Genomic DNA, 22,499 nt, shown 5'->3' on the forward strand with positions numbered 1-22,499 from the left:
TCCTTAATTTCTTTTTCTAGATATTTCATAATGTCCACAATATATAAATATGCTATATGAATACAATATATAACTATACCATATGAATACATATACATGTGGAAGGAGGGAGGGAGCGAGACAACATACATGCTCAAAAATGTTTCACTGCCAGTGGCCCCTGATTTGAAAACTTTTAAAAACATCTACTGAAACAAGCAGCCTCTGGAGCTACATGCCCCCCAACAGCTCCTGCCATCCCCAGCCCGTAGCCCACTCCCCAGTGGAAACAGAGAATGCCTGTTTGTACAAAGGTTTATTCTCTCAATCCTGCTTTCAGACTCCATGAAAGATTCTTCAGTACTAGGGCTTCCAAACATAGCCTACGTTTAAAACAGGAGTGTAGGCTGGGTGTGGCGGCTCATGCCTGTAATCCCAGCATTCTAGGAGGCTAAGGCAGACGGATCACAAGGTCAGGAGTTCAAGACCAGCCTGGCCAACATAGTGAAACCCCGTCTCTACTAAAGATACAAAAATTAGCTGGGCATGGTGGTGCATGCCTGTAATCCCAGCCACTGGGGAGGCTGAGGCAGAAGAATCGCTTGAACCCGGGAGACGGAGGTTGCAGTGAGCCGAGATCGCGCAACTGCACTTCACTCTGGCAACACAGTGAGACTTCGCCTCAAAAAAAAAAAAAAAAACAAGAGTGCATTTAAGACATTGAAAAGCAATCAAGTAATTACGTAAAATAAAAATGAAACACAGTAGCTGCTTCAAAGTAAAATTTAATTTCTATATAGTAAAATGTGGTTAACCCCACTACAAACACTATACATGTGAGAATTCTCCACAGGCTTTGATGCACTCCTTGTAGTCCACAAAACCTTAACTGCGTCAGAGCAACCCTATCTCCTTCCAACTCCCAATGTCCTTTCTCTACTGAACACCAATACGGAAAGCTAATGTCACAGTAGTTACTCCTATGGGAACGGACAGGTTACTATGTTATAAAGGGCACAGTAGTTACTCCTATGGGAACCGACAGGTTACTATGTCATAAAAGGCCCAGGTTTCTTTCTTACCTAAATGAGAATGTAATCACAATTCTGTCAATTTTAAACAAAATTTTTTAAATAAAAACCTTTCTTCTTTGTACTAAAAAAAAAAAAAATCCAGTTGGGGGCAGTGGCTCACACCTGTAATCCCAGCACTTTAGGAGGCCAAGGCAGGTGGATTGCTTGAGCCCTAAAGTTCAAGACCAGCCTCGGCAACATAGTGAGACCCTCTCTCCTTTAAAAAATTTTTAAAAAAGAATCCAATCAATTCAAAATTTACCATATAAACAGTAAAGGGATCCTGGCGATTCAACATTGGCAGAAAGTAGGGCCACGCAGTGTTCTTGCTACGTCTTGCGTAGTCAAAGAAAATGCTAACACGCTGATGATTTTCCTAAAAAAGAAAAGAAATGGTATCACCAATCAGAACACATTTTGCTAAAGAACGTAACAATTGTACACCACTTCTCAACCTCCCATCAGTCTGTGTTCTTTCTTTTTTCAGTGTGTGTGTATGTGTGATTTGCCTGTCATTATTACTACGGGGCAGGGGGTAGGGATGGTAGTAGGGACAGATATTTTACTAAAAAAATCACCTTTAATGATTATGATTATTTTAAATCACAAAGTGTAAGACTACAAGTTACACTTCTCGGCCTGCACCTCTGACCTGTTACTCCCAATGTAGCAGGTCTACACCCACCACCAACACCCAAGTGTGAGCACCTGGCTGCCACACAAGGGAAATCAAAATCGGAAAGGCAGCAGGAAGAGCACAAATTAGGTCTAGATACACCTTGAACTACTAACAAATAGGCAAGGGAAATAGAGAATTAAATTAATCTCAAATGTTCAAGTTACTTCTTAGCATATCACGGTAGAAAACTTGGGATAAATAAAGACAGCAGAAAACAGCATATGCTACCAGTGGACATAGGATCTGAGTAACAGAAAATTCTTAGTTCCAATCATTAAAACTTCACCACTCACCTAAATTTTCTCTATCATTGGCTGAGATCCACTTTCTGGTTCATTATGTGCATATAGTTGTTAAATAGCAATACTTTTTTCAAAATTCTTTTACTACACCACCATATCAGCAATAGTAATACTTTTTCTGATTAAACTTTTATTAATTTATTTATTTATTTTATTTCCCTAGGTTACTGGGGAACAGGTGGTATTTGGTTACGTTAAGTTCTTTAGTGGTGATCTGTGGGTCTTAATACTTTTTAAAAGCACAAAGAACCACATAAACAAAAAATTCCTATTTTCAGATTAACATTTAATTATTTTTAAATATAGTGTTTTTTGGTTTTTTTTGTTTTTTGGTTAATATTGGTCTACACTAATAATTACCTATTCGAGGAATAGCCTACTGTCTCCTTAGGTAATGAGTCATTATTGTTTAGAATAACAATTTGAAAGAGTTGTGACAAGGATTTTATCAAGGAATCCAAAATTCAGATGAGCCATCATTGCTTCATTGGTGGAGGTACCCAGGTTACAGATCTTTAAGAGAATAAGGATAAATAAATCCTTCTGGTCAGGTACACTTAGCAACTGCTGTTGACATCTAGGCAAAGAAAACAATTTAATCCTCAAAATCATGTGCTAAAAACTAAGCATGTGAGGAAACATAAGCAATTCTGTTGAAAAGCATTTTGTTCAGAAGTGATAAGGATGAAATGATAGGATTAAAAATAGAAAAAGAAAATTATTATAAATAGCACAAGGAATTGAATGATAAAGGTATATATAAACTTCTCCATGTAACTAAAATTTTACAAATAAAATCAACTGCTAAACTATAATGAGGGCCAGGTGCAGTACCTCACATCTATAATCCCAGCACTTTGAGAGGCCAAGTGGGAGGGCTGCTTGAACCCAGGAGTTCAAGACTAGCCTGAGTAACATAGTGATACCCCATCTCTACAAAAAAATAAAAAATTAGCCAGGTGTGGTGGCACACGCCTATGGTCGCAGCTACTCAAGAGACTGAGGTGGGAGGATCATTTGAACCCAGGAGTTGGAGGCTGCAGTGAGCTGTGATCACACTACTGCACTTTAGCCTGGGTGACAGAGCAAACCCCTGTCTCAAGAAAACAAAAATAAAATTAAAAAAATAAAAATATATACATTGGGCCAGGCATAGTGGCTCACACCTGTAGTCCCAGCACTTTAGGAGGCTGAGACAAGCAGATCACTTGAGGTCAGGAGTTCGAGACCAGCCTGGCCAACATGATGAAACCCCTGGCAAAAATTAGCCAGGCGTGGCGGCATGTGCCTGTAGTCTCAGTGACTTCAGAAGCTGAGGCAGGAGAATCGCTTGAACCTGGTGGGTGGAGGTTACAGTGAGCCATGATTAGGCCACTGCACTCCAGCCTCAGCAACAGAGCAAGACTCTATCTCAAAAAAAAAAAGCATGTATATATATACACACATACACATTGTATATACATACAAAGTATATATACACTTTGTATATATACAGTATATATATACTTTGTATACAGTGTGTATATATGCTTTGTATACATAGTGTATATATGCTTTGTATACATATATACTTTGTATACATAGTATATATATACTTTGTATATAGTGTGTGTGTATATATATACACATACATATACATACATTGAAATGGTGGATGAGAATAATACCAGTTACCTAAATCTGAATCTCTCCACTGATCTTTCATAAATAAAGGTTAACAAAAAGATCAAATAAAAAACTACTACACAAAACCCATGCCCTCAGGATAACAAGACAGAGAATTCACATTTGTAATTAACCATAATAAAAGAAACACCAAGTCCCAGCAAAAGCTATCTCTCATACTCCACCACAAGCTTTTGTGGATGATAAGATGCATTGGAAAAATGTGTGTAGAAGGAAGGATATGCGCATAGAAAGGAAAAGTTCTAAGGTGGATCTACAATCACCACCATAAAATAAAATAAACGCTAACTATGAAGAAACTGAAAAAGACTAGTGGTAGACCAGAGCACAGGCTACAGGGAGCAGGGAGCAGTCTTGGAAAGGCATCATTTTTGAGAGATAATAAAGTATAAAAAAAAAAAAAAGAAGAAGAAGAAAAAGTATCTTTAGGAGATTGGGTGGCAAAAAGAAAAAGAAACAAAAGAGGAAACTTCAGGGTTCTGCAAGACAAAATGAGACCAAAAAAAAAACATCCAAGGACATACAATCTGCCCCCATCAAAAGAAAGTCATCTATTAAAGAAACTGTCAGCCTTGGCATATAATGAGACTCTTATCTCTACAACTAAAATATTTTTTTAATTAACAAGGTGTGGTAGTAAGCGCCTGTAGTTCAGCTACTCAAGAGGCTTAGGTGGGAGGATTATTTGAGCCCAAGAGTTCAAGGTTACAGTGCACTATAATGGCACCACTGCACTCCAGCCTGGGTGACAGAGTGAGAGCTTGTCTCAAAAAAAAAAAAAAAAAAACAAAACACAACAAAAGAGGCCGGGTGCGGTGGTTCACACCTGTAATCCCAGAACTTTGGGAGGCCAAGGCGGGCGGATCACCTGAGGTCAGAAGTTCGAGTCCAGCCTGGCCAATGTGATGAAATCCTGTCTCTACTAAAAATACAAAAATTAGCCAGGCGTGGTAGCACACGCTTGTAATCCCACTACTCGGGAGGCTGAGGCAGGAGGATCGCTTGAGCCCAGGAGGCAGAGGTTGCAGTGAGCCAAGATTGTGCCACTGCACTCCAGCCTGGATGACAAGAGCAAAACCCTGTCTCAAAAAAAAAAAAAAAAAAAAGAAAGAAAAGAAAGAAAAAAGAAAGAAAAGAAAGGAAGGAAGGGGGAGGAGAGAGAGAACAAAACAAACAAACTGCATCTCACTAGGAAAAAAAAAAAAGAGAGAGAGGCCAGGCGCAGTAGCTCATGCCTGTAATTCCAGCACTTTGAGAGGCAGAGGCAGGTGGATAACTTGAGGTCATGAGTTCGAGACTACCCTGACCAACATGGTGAAACCCCATCTCTACTAAAAATACAACAAAATTAGCTGGGCAAGGTGGGGCATGCCTGTAGTCCCAGCTACTCAGGAGGCTGAGGCAGGAGACTCGTTTCAACCCAGGAGGTGGAGGCTGTAGTGAGCAGAGATCATGCCACTACGCTCTGGTCTGGTCAATGAAGCGAGACTCCATCTCAAAAAAAAGAGAGAGAGAGAGTCCGGGTGCGATGGCTCACACCTGAATCCCAGAATTCTGGGAGCCAAGGCAGGGAGATTTCTTGAGGCCAGTATTTCGAGACCAGCCTGGGCCACATGGCGAAATCCCACCTCTACTAAAAATACAAAAATTAGTTGGGCACAGTGGCACAAGCCTGTAATCTCAGCTACTACTCTAGAGGCTGAGGCATGAGAATCACTTAAACTTGGGAGGTGGAGGTTGCAATCATTGCTGAGATTGCACCACTGAACTCCAGCCTGGGCAACAAAGTGAGACCATGTATCAAAGAAAAAAAGAAGAAAAAAAAACGGTACTCTTGAGTGAGAATATTATAAACCACCCAAATCCATGATATGAATAGATGAAAAAACCCCACACAGACACAAAACTACCATAAAAAGAAACCAAAAGATGCAAATCAAAATATCTCAGGTGATGAAATTTCTCTCCCCCAAAAAAATTGCAAAACAAAACTGTAACATAACGATGCAAACTGAATTAAATATCCTCAAACATCTAGAAAAATAAAATACCACCTTGAATCAGAAATTCAAAACCAAAACTGAGAAATGTGCCCCTAATAAAGGAAAATTTAAACATAGCTGATGGAATTCAGGAAAGAAATGAAAGAAAAGAGCAAAATGGTCTCAAAATTTAAAACTAAATTATACAGTGTTCAACAGAGAACAGACTCAAAAGTCAAAGAACTGTGAACCAGAGATCCTGTGTCAGCCAACCTGCTCTTTAAGACTACAGGAAAAAATTTTAATGCAAAAATTTAAAGACTACTGTACACATAAAACATTCTTGAGGAACCTACTAGCAGATAAGCTTCATCTAATCAAGAGATCCCTGGGAAAACTTCGGCAAAAGACCCAGTGGTGACAATTTAATATAACAAAACAAAAGTGGGAACAAGGGTAGAATAATAATATATAAATGTTGTATGTCCTGATAAAGTAAAAAATAGCCACTAAAAATGAGAAGAGAGGAAAAGTAGAATAAATTCATTGATTGTTGCAAATCAAAAAATACTATTAAAAATTACAAGTGAAATTGTAAATGAATAAAACAGGGGATTAACAGCATTAAAGGAATATAAATACAAAGATAACCAATAGAACACAGAAAACTTCCTAAATGCCAAAAAAGTTTAATACAAATGCAAACAAAACACATAATAAAGAATAAAATAGTAATGCACACAGTAATTATAACACAGTATGACAGTTGAGATCAAATTTCTTAGTAATATTCATAAATGTGGATGGTTTAATTCACCTATTAAAAGAAAAAGGGGTTTCAACTCACAAACAAGACCCAAATCTACACTGTATACAAAAGACTTACCTAGAACAAAATGATTCACCTAAAAAAGGGACAGGCAAAGAAAGATATGCAGACAAGTAGAAACAAGAAGCCATGAGTTGCCATACCAGTATTAAAGTATAATTTAAGCCAAAATGTATTAAGTATGATAAAAGGGACACTTTTAATGATAAACACCACAATTCACTGTAAATATAACACTAATGTGTATATATGCACCAAATACAGCATCCACCTTTATAAAGTGAAAACTACAAAAGATATTAGAATACTAAAAAATGCATTTATAAGGGGGAGACGTTTAACATACCACTCTTAGTACAAAAAAAAAGCAGACCAAGAAAAAAGTAGACAAAAAGTAAAGGTATAGAAAACCTGTATCCTAAATAATAACATCATCAATAAAGTAGATCTGATAAATATAAATCAAACTTATACCCCTTAAGAAAGAATACATCTTCTCAAGTACACCTGGTACATTTATAAAATTGATCATATACTAATAAAAAAAGTATCAGTAAATTCCACAAAGTAGAAATGTTTTTAAAACATGATAAAGTTTGAAATCTTTAACAAAATGTTTTAAGCATTTCTGCCTGAAAATTAAAATATAAATATTAAACAACCCTCTGTGAAAGGGAACACAGAAACTGAATTAAGAAAATCCTAAATCACTACATATCAGAGCTGAAGGGATATGCTATAAGCAGTAATCAAAGGAAAATGCATATATTTAAATACTTTTGGAGGGGAGGGGTTAGAGTTTCTCTCTTTTTGCTCAGGCAGCAGTGCAATGGCACAATCTCGGCTCACTGCAACCTCCACCTCCCAGGTTCAAGTGATTCTCCTGCCTCAGACTCCCAGTAGCCGGGATTAGGTGTGCATCACCACACCTGGCTAATTTTGTATTTTCAGTTGAGATGGGGTTTCACCATGTTGGCCAGGCTGGTCTCAAACTCTTGACCTCATGACCCACACACCTCAGACTCCCAAAGTGCTGGGATTACAGGCGTGAGCCACCATGCCCGGCCAATATTTATTTCTTCTTAATAGAAGAATTGAAATAAGTTAAAACTCCCACTTCGAAATGCTAGAAAAAGAACAAAGTAAACAACAAAAAAGAGTAAAGGAAGAATATAATAAAGGCAAAAGCAGAAATTAAGGTAGAGAACAGAAAAACTATATATCAATTAAAATGAAAATCCTGACTCTGAAAAAAATTAACAAAATGGGGGAGAAACACTAATTAATCAAGGAAAAAAAAAGCAGAAAGCACAAATAAATGAACTAAGAAATGACATGGAGACATAATATGGAAATAGAGAAAAAAATTGAAGCATAAGATTTAATAAGATTACAGTCTTCTATGAAAATAAATGTAAAAGTTTCAATACAATAATTTCCAGAGAAAATACAGATTATCAAAATTATCACCATTTGAGATAGAAAGCCTCAAGTGACCAATTTCTGTAGAAGACATAGAGAAAGCTATCAAATAATTACCCCACCAAAAACAACAAGTTCAGATGTATTCACAAGGGAATTTTACCAAAACTTAGATTAGAGCTTGTAGTGCTAATGCTAAATAAATTGTTGCAAAGCATAGCAAATAAAGAAAAACTGCCAAATCCTTTTTATCAAGCAAGTATAATGCTGATACATAACCAAATGAAGAAAACAAAAAATAAAATAAAATTATAAACCAATTACACATACGAACACTGAGGCAAAAATCCTAAATAACAGAAAAGAGAATTCAATATCATATCAAGAAAATAAGACACATGACCAAGTGGGATTTAACCTCGAATGCAAGGTTGGTTCAGTACTATAAAATCCATTACTATAATTCACCATATTGATATATCTAAGGAGAGGGGAAAAAAGTCACTCAATTATCTATGCAGATACCCAGAAAATAATAGCCTTTGAAAAAACTCAACACCAATTTTTTTTTTTTTTGGAGACGGAGTCTCGCTCTGCCGCCCAGGCTGCAGTGCAGTGGCCGGATCTCAGCTCACTGCAAGCTCCGCCTCCCAGGTTTACGCCATTCTCCTGCCTCAGCCTCTGGAGTAGCTGGGACTACAGGCGCCCGCCACCTCGCCCGGCTAGTTTTTTGTATTTTTTAGTAGAGACAGGGTTTCACCGTGTTAGCCAGGATGGTCTTGATCTTCTGACCTCGTGATCCGCCCGTCTCGGCCTCCCAAAGTGCTGGGATTACAGGCTTGAGCCACCACGCCCAGCCTCGACACCTATTCTTAATAATAGCACTCAAAAACTAAGAACTGACAAGTTCTTATAACCATAAGAATTAAAGAAGAAGTAAAATTATGCTTTTGCAAAAACAGATAATTATAAAATTTTAATTAAAAATTTTTAATTAAAATGTTATAAATTTATAATTCACAAATTTTATAAATTAGAGAAAAATTCAATCACAAAATTAATTCAAATAAAAGAATTCACTAAGGTACCAGAACAGAAAATATACGGAGATCAATGACTTTCATATACATTAACAAACAAAAGTTCAGAGATAAAATGGAAGAGAAATGCTGTTTTTAACAGTAATAATTAAGATAAAATATTAAGGTATAAACTTAACAAGAAATGTTGCAAAACCATTATGTGAAAATTACAACACTCCTGAAGACACAGACACACCTAACAAATGAGGCATACCTTGTCCTTGGACAGAAAAATTCAGTAATATAATGATGTCATTTCTCCCTAAGTTAACTTATACATTTATTATTAGTTTTTTAAATAGAGACAGGGTCTCACTATGTTGCCCAGGCTGGTTTCAAACTCCTGGCTTCAAGTGATCCACCTCAGCCTCCCAAGGTGCTAGGATTACAGGCACGAGCCAGTGCCAGGCCTTGTTTTGATTTTTTTTTTAATAGTAACCTATAGATTTAACACAACTTAGTAAAGATGCCAACAAACTTTTTCATAGATCAAATAAGCTGACATTCCATTTCATATAAAAAAAAAAAAACAACATTCAAGAATACCTAGGTAAATACTCGGGGGAAAAAAAACTGCGAAGGGAACTAGCCATAAGATCCTCTATCATTAAACCGGGTGGTGCTGGAACATGAATACACAGGCATTCCAGAAGCAAAGTATAAAAAGTACAGAAATAAACCTAGTTATATAGGGAGGTTTAATGTTAAAGGCAGCATCTCCAACCACTATGGCAAAGACTGACAATTTAATAAATGGTCAACTGAATGGCCACTTGGAAAACATAAAATTAGACACACACCTCTATAGACAAGAACCAACTCTAAGCAGGCCAAATGTCTAACTAAAGATGAAACTATACACGTACTAGAAAAAAACCTTGGTGAATTCCACTGTAAACTCGGGTATAAGGAACAGCTTTCTATTACTCAAAATCTAGATTTTAAAAAAATTTGATAAATTAGACTACATAAAAAATAAAAATTAACTGTGTTACCCTGTGAAAAATGTTATAAGCTAAGACAAAAAGGGAAATTACAAACTGGGAGAAAATACTTGCAGTTTGTATCAGAGATATATGACTAATATATAAAGAACTCTTACTCTTAAAAATAAAATGGGCAAAGACATGAGCAAATAATTCAGGGAAAAAAATGTAAAAGCAACCTATAAGGTCATCTGAAGATCTTCAGCCTTGGACATCATTCTGATAGGCAAAAATGTAACAGCTTGACAATGCCCTCTGTTGAGAAGGTTACAGGGAACCAGGCACTCACACCCTGCTGATGAGAATGCAAAATGGGGCCGGGCGCGGTGGCTCACGCCTGTAATCCCAGCTCTCAGGGAGGCAGAGGCAGGAGGATAGCTTGAGCCCAGGAGTTCGAGACCTGCCTGGGTAATACAGCGAGACCTCGTTCTCCACAAAAAAAAAAAAGAGAATGCAAAATGGAACATCTGGCAATATCTTAACAAAACTACATATGGAGTTCCCTCTTACCCAGCAATCCCGTTTCTAAGAATTTACCATGAAATATACACCCAACAACACAAAAATATATTTGCACAAGGTTATTCTTTTCTTCATGATTTCTAATTCTAAAATTTGGAACCAATCACAATGTCCATCATTACATCAGAGGCTGAGTTAACTATGGTACATCCACTAATGGGGTACCATGTAGCGGTCAAAAACAGAACAGGGAGATGAGAGCTCTATGAACTGACATGTAATGATTTCTGGCATATTTTGTTAAGTTTTAAACAAGCAAAAAATAAGAGACTATATCTAATAAGTGTTTTATAGAAATTAGGGGGAAATAAGAAAATATACATATGTCTGCCTGTCTATGTTCACAGAAAAAAAAAAAATCAAAAACCAATGATATTGGGCTGAGCACAGTGGCTCACACCTGTAATCCCAGCACTTTGGGAGGCCGAGGCAGACAGATCACTTAAGGTAAGGAGTTCAAGACCACCTTGGCCAACTTGGTGAAACCCCGTCTCTACTAAAAAAAAATACAAAAATTAGCCAGGCATGGTGCCAGATGCCTGTATCCCAGCTACTCGGGAGGCAGAGGCAGGAGAATTGCTTGAACCCAGGAGGCAGAGGTTGAGGTGAGCCAGGGTTGCGCCACTGCAGTCCAGCCTAGGCGACAGAATGGAATTCTGTCTCAAAAAAAAAAAAAAAAAAAAAAACAATGATAATGGTCACCTACGAGAGGGAGGTGGGAATGGGCTAGGATTAGTGACATTTCTCTGAGTATATCTTTCTGCATAGTTTTGACTTTTGGAAACATGTTAATGTTTTACATACTCAAAAATAAAAAACAGGTTGGGCATGGTGGCTCACACCTGTAATCCCAGCACTTTGGGAGGCCAAGGTGGGCAGATCACCTAAGGTCAGGAGTTTTGAGACCAACCTGGCCAACATGGTGAAACCTCATCTCTACTAAAAATACAAAAATTATCCAGGCGTGGTAACAGCCACCTATAATCCCAGCTTCTCGGGAGGCTGAGACAGGAGAATCACTTGAACCTGGGGGACAGAGGTTGCAGCAAGCCGAGATCATACCACTACACTCCAGCCTGGGTAACAGAGCAAGATCCTGTCTCAAAAAAATAAAAAAAAAAAGTAATAATAACGAAATGCACAAGGATGAGGAAAAAACTAAAACAGAATACAACAGAAACAAATTACTCTTACAGTATTTCATGAAAAATAATCACTCTGAAACTTGAACATGGTATTCTGACTATATACCCTGAGTTTAAAATAAAAAACTGCAAACAAATACCGAACGCTAGGTAAAAGGCTTGTTTTTTGTGTGTACGTGTTTTTTTCAACTCTTATTTTAGGTTCAGGGGTACATGTGCTGGTGTGTTATATCGGTAAACTCTTGTCAAGAGGGTATGTTGTACAGATTATTTCACAATCCAGGTACTAAGCCTAGTACCCAAGTTATTTTTTTCTGATCCTCTCCCTCCTCCCACCCTCCACCCTTGAGTAGACCCCAGTGTCTGCAGTTCCCCTCTTTGTGTCCATGTGTTCTCATCGTTTAGCTCCCACTTATAATTGAGAACATGTGGTATTTGGTTTTCAGTTCCTGTGTTAGTTTACTAGTTTAGCTGGAGGATAAAGACCTCCAGCTCCATCCATGTTCCTGCAAAGGACGTGCTCTCATTCTGTTTTATGGCTGTATAGTATTCCATGGAGTATATGTACGTTTTCTTTATCCAATATGCCATTGATGGGCATTTAGATTGATTCCATGTCTTTGCTAATGTGAATGGCGCTGCAACGAACAAACACAGGCATGTGTCTTTACAGTAAGACGATTTCTATTCCTTTGAGTATCCACCCAACAATGGGATTGCTGGGTCAAATGGTAGTTCTGTTTTTAGCTCTTTGAAGAATCACCACACTGCTTTTCCTCAATGATTGAGTTGTATGGGTCCACAACTCTCAAACTATTTTCTGTGTATTTTAGGGTAGAACAAACAAGTAAACACACTGAGATTAAGGAACTCACAATCTCACTGTTACAGAAGAGGTACACATATGGAAAAGAGAGACAAAGAACCCTGTGGTGCTGCGCTGAAATGTAATGGGAGCTACCAGCATGTCATGGTGTTAATTTATAGATAAGAACATATGGACAGTATCTGAGGATATGAGCAACCAGAAAACAGAAACTGTATGCAACTGGAAAAGTTTTCAATGATAAACAAAACTGTTCCCAAAAGGAACAAAAGCACCAAACCTCCAGGGCCCAGCACTGGCCTAGAACATATGAGCACTGAAATGTGTTGACTAATTGAATGAGAAGAAGTTGTATCATCCGTAAGTACACAGAGAATCCAGAAAGCCTCAGGTGATACAGCAAGCTTTGCTGGCATTCAACAAAAAACTCTGAGGTATCCGGGAAAAACATATATACTCATTACTTGGTATTCTGAAACATAAAAATAGTCTGTGTGTATCTCTGTCTTTAGCTCTATTAGCAAATTACAACCCACATAAATAAGAAAAATATATTATTATGCTCTGGAAAAGAACCAATGTTCTAAGTGAAATCTCACCAAAAATGTTGCTACTGTGAGGTACGGCCAAAAAATGAAGTCACCGAATGTGTTAAGTAAAGAATGTACCTACCTGCAGCATATCATCCACCATAGTTAGTATATACTGAACCGTCTGTTCTTTGCAGATATGAGTCATCAGATTTATAAATGTTTTAGCACACTAAAAAAAATGAAATTAAGGTTATTGTTTTTATTTGCAAATACAACATTTCAATGGAACTTCAGTAAAACATTGTTTCTCTTTCATAAATTAGAATACAAATACTATTAACTAACAAATTTTACTTACAGAAAACAGACACCTTTTACAAATATTGTGAAGTATGGGAAGACCTTACTAGACTTGCATCAGCTTATGAACATTTCTAGTGATAAGTTTCAGAATGTTTACTATATTTAAATAGATATACTGAGCCACTAATAACTCTTGATTACCGATGACAGCATAAAGTTATATAGGCAATCAAAAATTACAACTGGTTTTGAGTATTTTATTTGTTGTACTTAAAAGGAATAGAACACAAGAGCAACAAGAGTACGAGAGATTGGAATCAGAAGGCCCTGACTAGTCTCCATTCTACAGCATATCAACTACATGACAACCTCTCCTTAATTCAATAAAAACTGGAGCCAACAATATATTACCTACCAACTTCCCCAGGACTGTTGTAAGAATCAGACCAATTTGTATATGGACTTCTTTAGACAGTGAGGCCTCCCTGATAGGCAGCAGAATTGGACCTTATTATAGGGCCAGGCTCTAAACTCAGCATATAAATCAAATAGGGTACAAATCAAAACACTCTATAAAATCCCTTAAATCACTCCCCAAAAAACATCATTCAGTAATAGGTTTGGAGTCATACACTGAAAAACTTCCCTACCCTAAGGATGTATAAATTAAAGTGTATTTCATTTGGTATTCACTCATTCATTCATTCAATAAATCCCCAATGTAACAAACAGTATGTGATAAAAACCATGCTATAAAAAAAAGAGATCTTATCAAAATCATACTCATCCTACAACTTACGACTATCTATGAAACATGTCTTCCATGGATAGACAGCCCACTCACCATACTGAATGTAAAAAGTTAACAGTAACAAATAATTGTGTTTTTTAATCAAAACATTAAAGCGGAAACACTTTAACCTCTTTAAGCAAAAATAAAACAAAAAGATGTAAGTTGCCCAAGGTATTCCTATCAGAACTCTTTTCAGATATACTGCCATTTTGTTAGGATAAAAAGCTTCCTGGAAACTGCCCCATAAAAGGCCCATTACACCAGACACTGCTATTAAGAAAGAACTGTTTTTGTACACATACTAAGAAACAAGTTAAAAAAAAAAAAATGAGGAAAAAAAAAAAAAGAAAGGGCTGTTTTAACTCCTAACTCCTTAAGGGAAAAGTCTTGTCTTATGAACATACATCCCCAGTCTCACCAGGCACATGGCAGGGACTCAGTGTGCATGTGCTGAACAAACAGTGAATGAGCTGCATGTTCCATTACACAAGCGGTTGGGGTGGGGAAGCTTTTTCAAAGGATGACACCAAGAGCAGAAATCACAAAGGAAAGGAAGAACTAGATTTCATTGTACAACATAAACTTCAATATGGCAAAGAGCCCCATCAACCAAGTTAAAAATTCAACAAACAAGCTGAGGAAATATGGCATGCACAAAGCTGGTACACTTAAAACATAAAGGAATCTGACAAATCAGTAAGATTTATAAACACTTCCATAGAAAAGTAAATAAAAAACACACAGCCATGTGTCGCTTAACAATGGGGAAAGTTCTGAGAAATTCATGAGGCAATTTCCTTGTTGTGCGAACATCCTAGAGTGTACTTACACAAACCCAGATGGTAGTGTCTACTACATACCTAGGCGATATGGTAGAACCTATGGCTCCACACCTGTACACTATGTAACTATACTGAATACTATAGGAAACTATAACACAATGGTAAGTATTCTTGTGTCTAAACATAGTTAAACATAGAAAACGTGCAGTAAAAACACGGTAGTATAATCTTACAAGACCACTGTTGCATACACAGTCTGACACCAAAACATCCAAAACATCGTTATGTGGTCAGTGCACGACAGTACAGAAGCAATTGATATGGATACAAAAGGTGCCAAAAACCATCTGAAAATGTGTAACACTATTACGTTAAGATACTACCTTTTACCTATCAAAATGACCAAAAGATGAATGGCTAGACCCAGAGTGGGTGCTGGAGCAGGGGAATGGGCCCTTCACATACTGCTGGCAGGATCTGCAAACTGGTACAATCTATCAAGAAGGCATTTTCATTGTATCAAAACTCTCACATGCTCAAATAGTTTAATCAATAATTACACCTTTTTTTTTTCCTGTATTTTTAGTAGAGACAAAGTTTTACCATGTTGGCCAGGCTGTTCTCGAACTCCTGACCTCAAGTGATCTGCCTGCTTCAGTCTCCCAAAGTGCTGGGATTACAGGTGTGAGCCACTGCACCCAGACAGATAATTGCACTTCTCAAATTAATTACAAAGAGATTACTAACTATTCATCTCAAAACAGAAAAAAAAAGGAAGTAGCCAAAATATGCAACAGTATAGAATTAGTTTAGATCACTATGGTTCATCCATTAAATGGAAAATTACACAATGGAACTTTCCATAAATGGGAAATAATAATAAATTAATTATTTTAAATACCACAGAAATATCTTTACAGGCATGTTAGGGGAGGGAAGAATATACAGTCAAATGAAAAGAGCAAAGATATGTACATATCACCCCTTTTTGTAAAAAGTTCACATTTATAGAAATAAGTGTGTAAGTTATTTTACACACAGAAAAATATTTAGAGAGGTATACACTAAATGTTAACAAGCCACCTTGAACAGAGCAATATTAGGTAGAATAACTTTTTTCTTTTGCTTAATAGTATTTTATTTTTCTACAATAAACTTACCATGAAAGAAGGTAAAACATCAACATATGTAACTAAACATTTTAAACTACTGTATAAAAAAAAACTCCACAACACTTCAAAGATACATAGTAAAAAAGGAACTATGTTTGCTATAAATGTGGCAAACAGTAATAGAGTTTGATGTAAAAAGACTGTTTATCAAAAAGTAACAAAACCTTATAGATTAAAATAAAAAGAATGCCCACCCAAAAAAATTTTCAAAGGACATAAAAATACTTAATAAATCAACATGAAAATAATGTAATCCCATGTCATCAAAGTGATAACCCTTTTAACTTAGCAAATTCAAAGATTTTCAATTATATTAGGTATTTCAAACATTACTAGTAAGAATACCAAGTGGAAAAAATTCTCTAAAAAAAGTTAAGCAACCTTTAAAACTTAATATACTCTGAAACAGTAATTTCTTTTCCAGAAATTTGTCTTCTAGGTGTATATTCTAACAAAATATTCAGAAATACAGAAAAGGATGAAGGTAAACATACTCAATATGACATTTTTTCCAAAATAACAAAAAAACTGGATCACTTATAATCACTAAGATTTTTCAAAACTTTTGGATGACACGAGGAAGTGTTCATTAGATAATGTTTATCGATCACCTGGCTGCCTTCAGTTTGAAGCATCTCTTGCTTCTCTTCAGGGTTTCGTTTCATTTCAAACCTCTGAATAAACTCACAATCTTCAGCAGAAATCATCTGTCCCCTAGAAAGTAAGAATAAGATGTTTTGTTCAGTAAGAGTTGAATATGCAAGCAAGTGATGGAGGAATTTTCAGTCTTTCTCTTCTCTCCTTGGCAGCAAACCACAAGGGCTGACGCAAGGGCCCTGGCATCAGACAGACCTGGATTCAACGCTTAGTTTCACCACAAATAAGACAGTGTGAACTCTCTGGAACCTGAGTTAATTTATCTGCAAAATGCGAACAATAATCACATTGCCTCTAAGGGGCTGTATTGAGGATAAAATTATATTCACATAAGGTGGTTAGTAGCATGTGGCAAATAGTAGGCACTCAGTAAAATGTCACCTCTCAGCATTACCCAGTGTCTCACCCTTATTCCCCCTCTCAAGCCAAACAACTCACATGGCTATCTAATCTATCAAGTTCAAAGCCACTTTATATGAATTTCTATGGCCATTTCTCTCGAGTATATTCTTTCCCTCCAGATGGAAAAAAAAAAAAAAAAAACTGATTTTCCTCCTCTCTGGAAAATAACTCTCCATCCTGACCCCACACTCTCCTATTTTCCTCCATCTCTTCCAGGGGTTGCTTCATCACTGGCTCTTCACCCTTCAAGGTTCCTCCCCAGCACTCAATCACTGAACTCTTGCTTTTGATTTCCAAACTCCTTCCTATGAGAGATTCAATCAAGAGTCCCATCTTCCCTCCCTCCCAATCATCTCCACTGTCTTCTACCTCCAGAGAGAGTCTTACCATTTTCAAATTCAGCATCATCTTCCTGTCATCCCCAGTGAAGATGATATCCCGCTGTCATCTTCCCCAGTGGTGATGGTGCTGAATTTGAAAATGGTAAGACTATCTCTGTAGGAAAACACAGCTCAACCTTCCCAACTTCTCCACTCCTCAGGGACTCAAACATACCATAGGCAAACCCCCATCCTAATCTCTAAATACAAACCCTTCCTTGTCTAAAAGCTGTGTCAGCAGAACAGCCTTGCTAGCCCCCCGTAAGACACTGGGCACTGCAGGATTCATTCAAGTCAACTCCTTTAAGCCATCAGTGTGGTAGGAAAAGCACAGCATTTGAGTCAATATGGGGAAGAGCTCCAGTTCCAGGCGTGAAAGCTTAGCAAGTCACTATTCATCTGACCACTATTCACACCAGTAAAACAGCAACTATTAAACTACCTGCCCTAGTCCACTAGGTGGTTATGCAGATTAAATGAAAAAATATAAGAAAAAGCATTTGCTGTATATTAGAACATGGGTAAAAGCAAGTGTAAAATTAAAAAATTTTGTAATATATTTTCCTGTTGAAACAACACCAATATAATTTTTTTGGTTTTTTGTTTGTTTGTTTGTTTGTTTGTTTTTGAGACGGAGTCTCACTCTGTTGTAAGGCTGGAGTACAGTGGTGTGATCTCAGCTCACTGCAACCTCCGCCTCCTGGGTTCAAGCCATTCTCCTGCCTCAGCCTCCCGAGTGGTTGGGACTACAGGCTTATGCCACCAAGCCCAGCTAATTTTTGTATTTTTAGCAGAAACGGGGTTTCACCATATTGGCCCGGCTGCTCTCAAACTCCTGATCTTGTGATCTACCCGCCTCAGCCTCCCAAAGTGCTGGGATTGCAGGTGTGAGCCACTGCACCCAGCCCCAATATAGTTTTTAACTCAGTAGTTTAAAAACCTGTCCCTCCCATGGATGCAGCTGGAAACCATCATTCTTAGCAAACTATCACAAGAAGAGAAAACCAAACACCGCATGTTCTCACTCATAGGTGGGAACTGAACAATGAGATCACTTGGACTCGGGAAGGGGAACATCACACACTGGGGCCTATCATGGGGAGGGGGGAGGAGGGAGGGATTGCATTGGGGAGTTATACATGATATAAACGTTATGCACATGTACCCTAGAACTTAAAGTATAATAAAAAATAAAAAATAAAAAATAAAAAATTAAAAAAAAAAAAAAAAAAAAAAAAAAACCTGTCCCTCCTCTCCTTACCCCAAATATTTTGAGAGACTGGTGTTCTACAAAACCCATTCGGAGAAACACTGAATGTAAAGCAGGTTCCCACTACGCACAGTTAGGCTGGGTGCAGTGGCTCATGTCTGTAATCCCAGCACTTTGAGAGGCCAAGATGGGGGATCCCTTGAGCACAGGAGTTTAAGACAAGCCTGGGCAAAACAGTGAGATCCTCATCTCTACAAAAAATAAAATAACAAAATAAGTTGGGTGTGGTGGCACACTCCTGTAGTCCCAGCTACTCAGGAGGCTGAGGCAGGAGGATCACTTGAGCCCAGAAAGTAGAAGTTGCAGTGAGCTGAAATTACGTCACTGCACTCCAGTTTGGGTGATTTTTTGAAGCCTGTCTCAAAAAAAAAAAAAAAAAGCATAATTATAGAAGGATGGCCCACTTCCAGAGCTGCCTTGGGTCAGGCTCCCAGAGCTGAGCCCTGAGATGAAGATTCACGTACAAGTGACTTATGAAAGAAGAGCCCCCAGGAGAGGCCAGGGAAAGCAAGGAGGGCACAGGACACTGAAGCAAAAAAACTCAGCAGGATTCAAGCAAAGAACCCAGGATAGCTTTTCCTAAGCCCACAGGAGAGCCTGGTAAGGTGAAGCACTCAGAACTGTTCCCTCCCCAAGAGAAGGGACCTGAACTTGCATACGTCCTGCTACTTCTACCCTTAATCCCACCCTCTTCCCAAGAAGACCTTGATTATTACACATTCAAAAATCTATCAGTGTCCCTTCTGGGTTTTGTACACACCACTGCTATATGTCAAATTGTTTTGTATAGTTCAAATTTGCTTCTGGACTTTGTACTTCACTGTTCTGTCTTCTTATATCAGTTTCAAACTGTTTTATGCACTGTAACTTTTTTCACACATGCTCATTTTTTAACATTTTTAAACTATTCTCAAGCATTTATTTTTTTCAACGATTTCTTAATTACCAACCCAAAGTAGAATTTTGTCTTTCTAGATCTCTCTGAGGCAGGTGATACTATGACTACGTCTTGACACTCTCTTCGTTAGCTTCCAGATTCTTCGCATCCCACTGAAGTCACTCGTCTTCACTGCCTCCTGTGCCTCAGCTACTATGAAAGGCTCTCTTCATTTCTCACTCCACCTCCTGCACTGAACTCTGGCACGATCTTCCCCAGTCCCCACTCATCTCCTCCCACAGATGGCAGAGGCACTCCAGACCCTACAGGCACAGAACTGAGATTGTTAATCCCAAAGGCTAGAAGTTGGAAGCAAAAAACAGACATTTTGCCCACTTGCCCTTCTGGCCAATCACTTCACACACCAGTCAGGAAAAAAGCACTCTGCACTCTGGGTGCAGACTAAGATAACAAGGTCATCCGGTCTAGATCTGGCCCCCAAATAAATGAAATGTTGAGCATACCCATAACTCTGAACTCCCTAGATGAAAGCAATTTTACCCCTAAATTTTGCTATGCTGATATGTAAAGGGATGTCACAACCTCTGTGAAGAAAATCATGTCAAAAGGTGGTGGTTGTTCTACCATGAAGAAGGTATACCATGAAGGTTACACTTGGTAACCTTATAATTTTGCAGCTTTCTTTTCCATTTAAATAGCTGTTTCCTATTTGTCAAGCCACTCGCTAACCTTTTTCTTTCCTTGTTTAATTTATTTTGTCTCTGGGTCTTCCTTTGACATTTCCATAATCCAGCAGGTTCAGGGCTCTGGTGTCTTCTATAATGACCCACAGCTAATCAGGCACCAGATCTAATAATCTTCCCCTTAAAACTACTCTCCTCTCTGCTTCCCTGCCTCTGGAGTAGCTCAGCACTAGGACAACCTTCCACCAGTGGATTTCCCTGATTCCAATCCAACCTTCTTCAAAACCATCTTCTTACCTACTACCAGGCGGCCTTCTCAAGTATATATGGGGTCATATTATTCCCTTTGGACTATGAGTTCTACCTAGCACTTAGGCAGAGGCATTCAGTAAAAATATTTAAAATCAATTGACTAATTAACACCTATACAATCACGCACATGTTACTTAACCTATCTGAACAGTTATCTACTCATCTTTAAAAGAGAATAAGAAGCCAGCATGGTGGCTCATGCCTGTAATCCCAGCACTTTGGGAGACCGAGCCGGGTGGATCACCTAAGGTCAGGAGTTCGAGATCAGCCTGGCCAACATGGTGAAACTCTGTCTCTACTAAAAATACAAAAATTAGCCGGGTGTGGTGGCAGGTGCCTGTAATGCCAGCTACTCAGGAGGCTGAGGCAGGAGAATCACTTGAACCCAAGAGGTGGAGGTTGCAGTTAGCCGAGAACGCGTCATTACACTCCAGCCTGGGTGACAAGAGTGAAACTCCATCTCAAAAAAAAAAAAGAGAGAATAGGATAGAAAAACCTATGTCACTGTATTTCTATGAAAATAATGTTAAATAGGATGTTAGTGACCAAGCATGTTACTTCCTTTTCCAAATACTCATCTCCACTAATTCCTGATAAGCACAATACTCCATTCATAATTTAGTCAACTAATATTAACTGGCAGCCTGCTACGTGCCAGGCACCTTTAAGAACAGTTGACACAGCAATAAATTAGAGACCCCTTCTTTTGAGCCTACACTCCAGTGAGGAAAACAGAACATACGCAAATACAAAAACAAATAATCTTGAAAACACACACACACATTATAATGCTGAGGCTGTAAATGCTATGAAAAAAAAACCAGTTCAGGTAGGGGGCTTGTGAGATCCCCTATGCAGCCACACGAATGAAGTGAGTGAAGAGGCCAAAGAATCTAAGAGTGGAACTTCTGGAGAGACAGACACACAGGTCCAAAGAGCTGAAGTTTGCTATGTGAGAAAGATCAAGAAGGCAGGAGCTAGAGAGCTGTGAGTGAGGCGGCATGAACAGACCTGTATTTTTTGAAATCACTCTTGCAGTTCTGTAAAGAATTGCTCCTACTGAGGCAGCAAGGATAGCAGAGAGAGACAGCAGGCAACAGGCAATAACAACAGAGCACATGCGAGGGGAACACAACAGGCCCAAGGCAGGAGCTACAGACAAAGGGGTGCACTCAGATTCGAGGCAACTTTTGGACATAGAGCTGGAAGAATGTGTTGATGGGCTGGACATGGACTGTGAGCAAAAGGGAAGAAACAAGGATGGCCCCAAGGTTTCTGGCCTCCAAAGCTGGTAAATAAAGAAGCCTGGAGAGAGCCACACTGAATCACCTGAAGCTCCCAAGCACTGCATGTCTTCCCAGGCCTCAGCTCCCTGCCTGGACCTCCCTTCCTGGATAACTCCAGCTGTTCCTCGGCCTGGACAACTCCTGTTACTGTCTTTTTTTTTTTTTTTTTTTTTTTTGAGTCAGAGTCTTGCTCTGTTGCCCAGGCTGGAGTGCATTGGTGTGACCTCAGCTCACTGCAACCTCCGCCTCCTGGGTTCAAGCGATTCTCCTGCCTCAGCCTCCCAAGCAGCTGGGATTACAGGCACCTGCCACCACATCTGGCTAATTTTTTTGTATTTTTAGTAGAGACGAGGTTTCACTATGTTGGCCAGGCTGGTCTCAAACTCCTGACCTCAGATGATCCACCCACCTTGGCCCCCCAAAGGGCTGGGATTACAGGTGTCAGCCACTGTGCCTGGCCTCCTGTGACTGTCTTTATGCACTCTGAGAAAACTCCCCTAATACTCCCAGCATTT

The 22,499-nt window shown here is 38.6% G+C and overlaps 1 protein-coding gene across 5 annotated transcripts in view; it reads right to left on the reverse strand.

Annotated features, from left to right (window-relative positions):
* Positions 1–22,499, reverse strand: part of ATP6V1H (ATPase H+ transporting V1 subunit H) — a 127,775-nt gene that overhangs the window by 99,903 nt on the left and 5,373 nt on the right. For all 5 annotated transcript variants that reach the window (XM_033202146.1, XM_033202147.1, XM_033202149.1 and 2 more), the window contains exons 3-5: positions 16,708–16,810; positions 13,186–13,275; positions 1,315–1,428 (exon numbers count right to left, since the gene is read on the reverse strand). In XM_033202146.1, coding sequence (XP_033058037.1) covers positions 1,315–1,428; positions 13,186–13,275; positions 16,708–16,810 — 307 coding nt within the window. The remainder of the gene's footprint in view (positions 1–1,314; positions 1,429–13,185; positions 13,276–16,707; positions 16,811–22,499) is intronic.

Source organism: Trachypithecus francoisi, unplaced genomic scaffold (assembly GCF_009764315.1).
Source record: "Trachypithecus francoisi isolate TF-2019V2 unplaced genomic scaffold, Tfra_2.0 Lachesis_group7, whole genome shotgun sequence".
Classification (NCBI taxonomy): Eukaryota; Metazoa; Chordata; class Mammalia; order Primates; family Cercopithecidae; genus Trachypithecus; species Trachypithecus francoisi.